We start from the raw sequence: 11,138 nt of genomic DNA, 5'->3' as shown, positions 1-11,138 counted from the left end.
ATATTGTACTTCTCGAATGAACTGTGCATTAACAAGTTTGACAATCTCATTCTTTATGACTTCTTCTCTTTCTGGTGCAAATTGCCTTTTCCTTTGTTTTACAGGTCTTGCCTCCAGATTTACATTGAGTTTGTGCACTGTAACATCTGGGTCAATTCCAGGCACGTTCTCAACATTCCAAGAAAATGTATCAATGTTGCGGGAGAGACAACTCAGTAGTTCAGTGATGAATGTTGTATCTAACTCTCGTCCGATGGTCACTTTCCTGCCAGGCTTGAGCTCGACCTCTTCCAATCTCTCCACTGGAGCCAGTCTTTCATGGTTCTCGTGCTCGAGCTCAGTAACTTGCATGACGTCGCCCTTGATTCTCCAGACACTAGTCACATAACAATGTCGTGCTACTGTTTGGCTGCTTCGAACTACCCCGATTCCAATTATTCATAGGAAACTTCATAGCCAAGTGGAAGGTTGAGACAATAGCTTGAATCCTATTTAGCAGTGGTCTTCCCAATATGGCATTGTAGACCATTAGAGTACGGATAACTTCAAAAGTGGTAATCTGCATTACTTGCTTACCTTCTGACCCTAATGTTAAAGGCAACCTGACGATACCTTCTGGGGTGATGATCCCACCTCCAAACCCTTGGAGAGGTGTTTTGAATGGCTTGAGCTGTTCCGATGATATCCCCATTTGAACAAAGGCTTCATGAGACAATACATTAGCTGCACTTTCGTTGTCCACCTGAATTCTCTTGACTTTGAAGTTGGCGATGATGACCGATATGACAAGAGCATCATCATGAGGGAATGATATGCCTTCCAAGTCCCCTGTTCTGAAAGTGATGTCCTCCATAGAGCCAAGGTCTGATTTTGAGATGGCTGGAGGCTGCCTGGCATATTGTTTATGCTCGCTACTAGAATCTCTACCCGAGGCTGTTCTTTAACAATAATATTGATAGTACCTGTGGTTGGTTGCTTGTTTCCCCAACCCTCTGGGTCCCTGTCTCTGTTCTGATTATTCCTTGGGCGCTTGTCATTGCTAACATAATAACCCAAAAAACCCCTTTTTATAAGAGCTTCAATCTCTCATTTTAAGGCAAAACAATCCTCCGTTGTATGCCCGTGGTCTCTATGGAAATCACAGTACTTGCTCTTGTCGCGAGTATCGGGTGGAGACCGCAATCTGGGAGGCCACTTCATTCCTTTGAATCCTTGATATCCATCAGAATGTTGGACCTCAAGGTGTTCAAATGGGTAAAGGATGTTGAGGACTGCCTTGGTTTGACACGAGGTATATCCTATCTCAGATTGGACTCATGCGGCCTTTTCTGATCAGACTTTCCTGATGAGGAAACTTCTCTTCTTGGGGCCATGGTTTCTTCCATATTGATGTATTTCTTAGCTCGTGTGAGTAGCTCGGTGACTGACTTTGGTAGGGTCTTAGACAAGGACATCTTGAATGCTTCACATTTAATGGTGTATGTCAAAGTTGAGACTGCGACAGTGATATGCAGATCGGGGATCTGAAGCCTTTCTTTATTGAACCTGGCCATGAAATTGCACAGTATCTCATTGGATCCTTGACGCATCTGCATGAGTGATACGGTTGTCTTTCTGATTTGCTTGTTACTTGCAAAGAAAGTAGAGAACTTATCGGTCAAATTTGAGAAAGAGGCGATAGAGTTGGGTTCCAATGTGGAAAACCAATTTCTAGCTGCGTTTGTGAGGGTCTGAGGGAAGGCCTTGCACATTAATGCATCTGGTACAACCTGTAAGTTCATGATATCAGTGCACACATTGAGATGTAAATCCTGTTGCTGCCTGAATATTTTGTTGCATACCCACTGCTATCCCTTCTTGAATAATTCTAGTAAGTTCAGCGGAGTCCATTGTAACGGACCTTGAATCTGAAGCCACTTGCGGTGCACCTGAAGTTCCGACCCCGCTATCATCATGAGCTGTACGTTGGACTCGAGCCCGGGCATCTGCCATAAAACCACCTTCAGGGTTTGGAGTATATGACGGGAGTGAATTTCTTTGGTTTAACAAGTGGGATAGTGCAGCAACTTGCTGACGAAGTTCCTTGAAAGCTCCGGCGGTGACAACAGCTTGAGGAGGTGCTGGCATCTCTGACGATTTTTCTTGAGGGACAAGGCGTTTCTCATGAGGAGGGTTATCCGGGACGGATGAGCTTGCTGGAGGAAGACATGAACGTGTATTGACCATGACTTTTGGTAGAGCTTCACACAGACGATGCCAATGATGCTACCAAAAAATAGTACCTGAAAGATCTTGAACTTTATGATCGAACTTCGAGCTTGGATGAACACGAACGATCTTCGAATACCTGAAACAAAGGCCATGAGTTGTGTGTTCGTCGTCCCTCCGATGCTTAACTCAGATAAGGAATTTAGTGCGTGAAACTATAAACTGGAGATAATGAAAAACGTACCTCAAGAACAAGCCCGGGTTATGTATTTATAGGTGCTGAAGATAGAGCCCTAGAAGGACTTAGCCATGTGTGATCCTTATCCTTGTAGGACAAGGAGTTAGTATTTTATTTCAAGTATTCAACCACTGTTTGAGTCAAAAAGGGAATCCAGCTAGGTAAGAATTGTAGGTTGGGTAGAATTTGTGTTCCCATAAGTTGTCAAGAAGGACTGACGATTTGACACGTCAGTCGACATACAAAACCCGACCTCATGGACCCGACCTTGATTTGGTGGTTTTGGGGGGGACATCAAGTTCGGGGTTCATGGGTCGAGTTCGGGATTCACTAGATCTGGGGTCATCACCATCAAATATTAGAACACAACATTGGCTAGCTGCTGTTTGGAACTTGAGCTGCATGCTTACAGAAGAATAAATTCTAAAGGAAATTGAATTGTGGGTGCTTTTTCAAATTTCAATTTTCTGCTACCCCCACTCTCCGTCTTTGAGTGTCTCTGTGCGTATATATATCTATATGTGCACACCACACTTGATGCGAGTGATTGTGTTTTTGATTTGGACATAATTGTGTTGCCTTAGCAAATCAGCTTTATTGGATACTAAATGACAAATATTAATGGAGTTAACTAGATATCTGCAGTGATTACTATGAATCTATGATGTCGCAAGGGGAATTGAAATATAGCATTCTATAATGTCACATCAGAATTAAACGATTACATCTGAATTATTGGTAGAATTAAGAACAGCAAGACAACGTCAAACGATGTTGATCTTATCTTATTGTTGATATAGAAGCTATACTAGATTGTTCACCATTTCTTTTCTATCTTGAGGTAACAAGGCCTGATTTCTAAGGTTAATTTATTCAACAGCTCACTCCTACATGAATGTAGTGACAGTACTGGTGGGCAATAAATCTGATCTTGTAGTTGTAGATGCTAGAGAAGTTACAACTGCTGAAGGCAAAGATTTGGCTATGGCACAAGGTCTATTCTTCATCGATACATCAGCTCTGGATTCGTCCAATGTCTCATCTGCATTTCAGACAGTAGCTAGAGAGATTTTACAATATTTTGAGCTGTAAGGTTATGCAATCTCAAGATCTCAAGCAAAAAGATCCCGGGTGGATGGGAAATGGAAGAACGGTCATTTTAAATGGTGATGAGAGCCAAGAAGCTGATGGGCTGACGAAGAAAGCTGTATGCTGCTCATCATAAAGTCCTGTGATTTTAGGACCCCTTTGAACTGCTGATTCACATCTTCTTTAATTTTTATTTTATTTATCATAATTACTCTTGAAAATGAAATGAAACAATATTTTTCTTTATCCTTGGGTCATAGGAGAATTTGTATTAGAAATTGTAAATGACCTAAAAGGGTAGAAATTTTGACAACGTTGAACGTGTTTGAAATTTATGATACGTGCCTATTCATATTTTGAGATTAAGAAATTTCTTTTAAATATATTTGTAATTTTTGGAAGTTCCTTGTTTGGTCAAAAATTGTTTTAAAGGAATTTGACTTAAAAATATATATTATTTATTTTCTTATACAAGACTTAAAAGTTAGAAATCCTGCCAAATAGGGCTTAAATTAAGTTGTCAAATGAGACCAATCTTGCAAAGAAGAAAATTGTTGAGGACTAACTTTTATGCTTCAGAAAAGATGTAGACTTCCCCGGTTATTTTCTCATTTTTTGGACCATGGAGATAATTTTATTTAGTATGGGTCCCATCATTTTAGTCTTCCCTCCAACCCTAAACCCCTAAAACCATTGTTGTGTTCCCTCTCTCACCTCATAGCCATTAGACGCCATTAAGTAGAATTTCCCTTTAATCACATTTTGTGTTCTTCAATTTCAATCTCTCAACACAGTAATCTGAAAAAGAAGCCCCACAAACGCACATATATATACATGTTGACTGTATCAAGAATGAAATCGTTCCTCAATCTCTCCCCAGCACTTTCCAATAACGTTACTACTCCTTTTTCCTGCTGTTTCCACTCTGAGCAATCCATTATTTTACGCAAAACTTCCAGAAATATGCACGCTGCTAAAATTCTCCAAACCCCTAATTTTTTCTCTAGAATTTCTGTGATACATTCTCTTGTAAACTGTGCGAAGCCCTCAGATCGTAATCGAATTCGTAGCTTGCATACTGAGGCCGCTTCGAGGTCTGGTGAAATTCACGTGATTGTGGGCCCCATGTTTGCCGGCAAGACCACTACGCTTCTCAGGAGAATTAAGCTCGAGAGCAGTAATGGCAGGTTGGCATATATTTTCCTCATTTGTTTTCAACTCTTTATGAGTTATTTGGGTAATTAATATAGTTTGGCAATAAAATGCTATGACAGAGTTTTAGAAAAAAAAAATCTTCTCTTCTATTTTTACTGTGTATTTTTTTTTTTTCCTCGCAAGCTGAGATGATAAATTTGATTGATAATGGATCTTGAATAATGAAATATGATATATGAGTACTGACCTCTTCTATATGCTGTTTGGACTTTTGATGAGTTCGAATATCTCTCCCTTTTACTCTCCAAAGTAAAAAGCTTGCCCACTCTTTTTAGTTCTACGGATGAATAACTTATCATTATTAAGGTGTTCCCAGTTTTCAGGCCAATGCCATAAGGAATTCCATCCATTTGGGTAAAACACTGAAGGGTCTCTGTTTAACTGGGAGACTATCAGAGGCTATTGGGGTATTGTGCCGCACAGGAGAGAAAGTAGAATCTGGAACTTATTCTCTTCTTTTGCAAGAATGCATTTTCAGGAAAGCATATAAGAAGGGTAGAAGAATTCATTGGCAAATGACCGTTGCTGGATTTGTTCCAGATGAATATCTGAAGGTCAAACTTATGATTTTCTATGCAAAAGCTGGAGATCTAGATAGTGCCCACACTCTTTTTGATAACTTGCTGGTGAAAACTTTAATTTCGTGGAATGCAATGATTGCAGGATATGTGCAGAAGAGTATGGAAGAAGTGGGTTTGGGTTTTTATTACCAGATGAGACAACGTGGTTTGATACCAGACCAGTATACGTTTGCGTCGGTCTTTAGGGCCTGTGCATCATTGGCCATTCTGGAACAAGGCAAACAAGCCCATGCAGTGTTGATCAAGAGTCAAATTAGTGAAAATATTGTAGTTACTAGTGCTCTCATGGATATGTACTTCAAGTGCAGTAGCCTCTCTGATGGGTTTCGAGTATTTGACAAGTGTTTAGATAAAAATGTTATAACTTGGACTGCTCTGATCTCTGGTTATGGTCAGCATGGAAAAGTATTTGAGGTTCTAGAATATTTTCATCAGATGATAAATGAAGGATTTCGACCAAATCAAATCACTTTTCTTGCAGTACTTACTGCTTGTAGCCATGGAGGTTTGGTAGATGAAGGTCAGGAATATTTCTTGTCAATGATGAGAGATTATGGTGTTCAGCCAAGAGGAAAACATTATGCGACTGTGGTTGATCTTTTAGGCCGTGCTGGGAGGTTAATAGAGGCCTACAAGTTTGTCGAAAATTCACCATGTAAAGAGCACCCAGCAATTTGGGGTGCTTTGTTAGGGGCATGCAAGATTCATGGAAATGTAGATATGATAAAACTTGCTGCAAAGAACTTTTTTGAATTGGAACCGGAGAATGCAGGGAAGTACATAGTTTTGTCTAATGCATATGCCACTTTTGGTCTATGGAACAATGTCGCAGAGATTAGGAGTATAATGAAGGAGTCTGGGATTAAAAAGGAGCCTGGTTATAGCATGATTGAGGTTCAGGCAGAGGCCCACTTCTTTTTTATGGGTGATAACATTCACAAACAAACTGAACAGATTTATGAGTTGATTAAAGATATGGCTTGTATTCTGAAAGATACAGGAGATGCCCTTGACTCAAGCATCTAAGAACGTAATAAGTAACCTAAAGGGGAAAAATTTCTTCATTTTCTGACCACCTCCATGCGGCATAATGTCTTTCTTAGGAGATTTGATAGTTACAGATCTTAGCTTTGCTTTGGAATGACAGAAGGTAATATACCAGTAATTGGATCAGACATGATGGGACTTTTGGGAATGTGCTCTCTTTCCCATAATAAGTAACATTTTCTGATATTTTGATAATGACATAGAAAGCAATTTATAAACTAGGTTTTCTCAATCTGTCAAGGAAGGCAGCTGTATCATAGCCTTTTTTTTTTTTTTTTTTGACGGTGGAACCCGCAGCTGCTACCCTTCGGGTACGTACTGGATAAAATCTTGACAAGCTCGATCGAGAAAGTATTGGTAGGGAAAATCGAACTCGTGACCAAAGGCCTCCGCGTTCACCTACTCCACTAAATTGGCCACCCCATGAGGGGTTGCATCATAGCGTTCTTTGGTTGGTGGATAGGTGTGTGTTGGAGGGGGTGGTGGGCTTGATGTACATTACCGTCATAGATAGAACATCTACGATCGTAAATTTACTGATACAGATTTGATGGAGGTGACACCCAGAAGTTAGTCTGTTAAGTATTCTTGCACTTGTTTACACGATGGGTGGATCTTTGGTTAATGGTTAACGTCATTTTGCGCCATCAAATGCTGAATGTATTGCTAGCTTGAGTTGACCATCTTTCCCTCCTATGATTCTTGGATTGCAGTTTGATTAGAAATGTATGAGTTTGACTCTTTTCTATTTGTTCAGAAACCATTCTGTCAACTTTATTATGAATTTGAGCTTTAAGAATGGGCATTTAAATTTGTTGAGACCTTCATGTCCTTTATATTTAGATATATGCTTCTTATAATTTTTAGTGTAAAAGTCTCATCTTTACGTGTATGGTGATTATTGCTGATATATTGAGTATATTGGTCAGTCGACTGGTTTTATACACTCTTTCATTTTAGTGGGACTAGTTGCTGATGTATCCAAAAGAAACAGAGAAGGAAAGAAGTGGATTCATGCATAAATATATGCCGTTATATTTATATTCATATTCATATTAAAAATGCTTGGTTTCTGTTTTGTGCAGAAATGTAGCGATTATAAAATCAAACAAGGATACTAGATATGCCGTAGACTCTATTGTAACACATGATGGAGAGAAATTACCATGTTGGCCCTTGGCAGACCTGTCTTCATTCAGAGAACGACTGGGTCCTGAAGCATATAATAAGGTAACTTGCATACAGAATTTGGTTTCAAGATAACTACTTTACATAGATATCACATGTCAAGTGCTGGATACGGAATCATGTTTCTGTTAATGGGAAGAACAATGTGAATGCCTCTCAGATTTCATATTGCATGTTTCACTTATTTTGCCAGAAAATGCATATGATGATATTTTTCCCGTGTCACAATGACAGCTAGAGGTGATTGGTATCGATGAAGCTCAATTTTTTGGGGACCTATATGAATTCTGTGGCAAAGCTGCAGACCATGATGGCAAGACTATCATAGTTGCTGGTTTGGATGGTGACTACTTAAGGTAGCACTTTGGTTTAATTTCAACAGATTTTATGGTGGACGCATTTCAGATTTCTTCCTTTTACTCGGTTGCTATCATGATGTTTTTAGGTGTTCTTACTTGAAAGTCCGAATTTTACTGACCTGTTTTTTGATGTTATTTTGATTTTCCTCCCCTGGGGATTGGAAGGAGGAGCTTTGGTTCAGTGCTTGATATAATTCCCATAGCCGATTCTGTTACTAAGTTAACTGCACGATGCGAGCTATGTGGTGAATGTGCTTTCTTTACTTTGAGGAAGACAGAGGAGACTGAAACAGAACTTATTGCTGGGGCAGAAGTATATATGCCAGTGTGTCGGAAGCACTATGTGAGTGGGCAAGTGGTCAAAGTGGCTGCAAGGACGGTAATTGAAACTCAGAAGGTTCAGTGTGACTCGATCCTTTAGTCCTTGCGGCAGATTTCACTGGGAAATCTGGCACTGGGAGTTTTCTTATGATTTGAAATTATCAAATGTGGTAATGTGCAAGCTGCCCTGTGTTTATCCTTCCGTTGAGATCTATTGGCGTGTATTATTACTGCTGATGCTTATCCTTGCTCCCATGCGCTGGTGCACTTTTGTTCTTTGAACGGATTTGCCTAGGAGAGATTTTCATGCTTGCCTTATCACATAGGGTATAAACTCAGGTTTGATAATGTTGTAACACTATAAATTCAGAATCTCAAGATTTTCTGTGCAAAAATGTTGGCTGGACAAATGAAACCCCTCGTGAGAACAAGGAGATTGCTTTACTGTTACTGTAACATGAGCCTAATCAGATCTTAGTCAGGAGGAGTTCAATAGTGTACTATTGTGAATCTGTCCCAGGTCGACCGAGCTGTAAAAACCAGGCCAACAACGGCATGTATTCTGAATCATAAATGAAAATTTAAGCCAAAAAAAAAAAAAAAGTGAGTTTGTAGGACGGGCATGGCTTTGGTCTAGGCCCAGCTTCCCTAAAAAGGGCCGTGCCAGGCTTCAAAACTAGCCAAGACGAAAGTCATTTTTCATGTCAAAGTCTGTTGTATGAAACCTGAACATGGACAAAATTTATCTCCTTGATCAATCTTTTATTTTGAAATCCAAGTCATATGAAACTTGAAAATAGAGAATTAAAGTTTTGTTTAAGCCATGTAGCAACTGATAATGAGCATTAACAAAGAATATTGCTAAACAATAGATTACAAGGACGGCCGGTTGAGAGTTTGGCAGTAGGATTGTGGCGAGGATGTTTGGATTGGACACAATCGCAGACTGAATAACTCAAATCAAACCGAAACAATATGATGATGTCAAATCGATTTGCTTTTGGTTTGTAATTTTCTAAATCGAAATAGTTGGTTCGGTTTCATTTTGGACTTGACTTAACCATTCGACCCTTGTCAGTGTCACTGAAGGTTTAATTGCAATGGAATTTTCAATAAGAGAACATAGTGACACTAAGGGATGAATTTTACAGCTTTTGAATAAACTAACACGAGTTTTAATGCAGTTTTAATCATTCACCTTCTCTGTATAGAACGAAGTAACTTGAATTGTTTATTTATTTATTTTTTTTAAACAATTCACAAATATATTAAAAATGGTTGAATAAACTTTTTTTATACTTATTTTATTTTTTACAATAAATTTGCAACACAATGTGTTAGATTTTGTAAAGTTATGTTATATACGATTCATTATCATGTTTTCTCCATTATCGCTGCCACAATTACTTGAAATAGTATTACACATATTTTGTCGGCATTGTCATTGCCACCGCGATCACTACTAGCACTTGAAACATTTAGTGTTGCGCCACAACCGTCATTGAACTCATCAATTGCAACATTCATTGTTACACTACATTACATCTGAAAGCCCAAGAACAACTAACCAAGATGGGGGTGAATTTGTTATTTGAAACTTTTTAGAAAATAAGTTCAACTTTAAACAAATACCAATTAAAATAATAAGTAAGCAAGATATCACAATAATAATAAGAGGAAGGGAAAAGAGAGTGCAAATAATGTAATAAGGAGGTTCGATCCAATCAACGATCTACATCCCCCGTTACCAAGCTCTCCGTCACGAGCAAGGCCTTTTCTACTATATTTGATTGACTTATGGTGCAACCCAACTTTTATAAAGCTTTCGGTGACTTACAACCAAGGAGCACCAATCCTTTTAGACCGTTGAGATTTTCGGGATCTCAACACGACCCACAATCCAACACAAGATAGTTGAGATTACAAATATAAGCTTCTCCCTTAGTGAATGATATAACTGAGTTTGAATACAAGAGAAGAGTAGGTAAACACTTTTAATAGATAGCAAAGAAGATATCTCAAGTGTTTTGATTGAAAACTCTTATTGATGTATCAAGTTTTGATCACTCAAGAGTATCACAATGAATAAATTGATCTTATGAGAAGATTTGAAAATAATAAATGCCTCACTTAAAACTCAAAAGGATTCGTAGTAATTATGCAAGGGAGGGAGGTATTTATAGCTAGCAAACAGACCAATTGGACGAGCAGAATCGGACGTCCGGTATCCTACTAGACGAGTCAATAACCATTACTTTGGTCAGAATTCAGAACGATCATATTTTTGACCGTTAGACAAAAACTGCCCTACCGGACGTCCGGTAGGGGTACCGGATCGTCCAGACGATAGAGTTTGGCCCATTTCCTTTCTTTTATCATTTTAGCAAATGTGATTTCGTAAAGGATGTTTCTTGCACGATATTTCCAAGGTGAGTAATACTTTTGAGATTTTCAAAAATTTTCGTGAAAATATTTTTATATTGTGATTTTGTCATGCGTAAAATCAAACTTGAGATGTTTGTGATTCTTTGCCAAGTATCAAAAATGTTTTACCTTTACATATGATTTACAAAATGTCTAAGTGTCTCGCTGAGCATGCTTGGAAGTGTTTCGACCTTTATCTTGATTTTCATTGATGTGTCATCTCTCGAGTTTGATTGACTCAACCTTGTTCGATCAATTTTGCTTCCATGTTAATTATGTAGTTCACTTGATCTTGCACGAACACTTGATCCTGCACTTTGTGTCTTCAATTTTATTTCAATATTCTCTATAGACACTTGAAGTCAATTTGTTAGAGATGAACTAAATATGTTTGTGATAATAAATAAACGAGATGTTGAACATAGGTCAACAATTTCCCCCTTTTTGATTATGACAAACAAGATGATT

The 11,138-nt window shown here is 38.6% G+C and overlaps 1 protein-coding gene across 2 annotated transcripts; it reads left to right on the top strand.

Annotated features, from left to right (window-relative positions):
* Positions 1–4,224: 4,224 nt before the first annotated feature.
* On the top strand, positions 4,225–8,849 carry LOC111397568 (thymidine kinase a-like). Of its 2 annotated transcripts, XM_023024559.1 has the most exons (4): positions 4,225–4,722; positions 7,464–7,608; positions 7,801–7,922; positions 8,091–8,849. In XM_023024559.1, exons 1-4 carry the CDS (start codon positions 4,370–4,372, stop codon positions 8,344–8,346), a joined length of 876 nt encoding a protein of 291 aa, XP_022880327.1. In that variant the 5' UTR covers positions 4,225–4,369; the 3' UTR covers positions 8,347–8,849. The 2 variants fall into 2 exon arrangements, with proteins under 2 accessions (XP_022880327.1, XP_022880326.1); XM_023024558.1 differs by lacking the exons at positions 7,801–7,922; positions 8,091–8,849 and adding an exon at positions 5,067–6,481 and having other exon boundaries at positions 7,464–7,550.
* Positions 8,850–11,138: the final 2,289 nt, after the last annotated feature.

The sequence above is a fragment of the Olea europaea genome, chromosome 7, assembly GCF_002742605.1.
Source record: "Olea europaea var. sylvestris chromosome 7, O_europaea_v1, whole genome shotgun sequence".
Classification (NCBI taxonomy): Eukaryota; Viridiplantae; Streptophyta; class Magnoliopsida; order Lamiales; family Oleaceae; genus Olea; species Olea europaea.
This window is presented reverse-complemented; position numbering and strand designations above follow the sequence as displayed.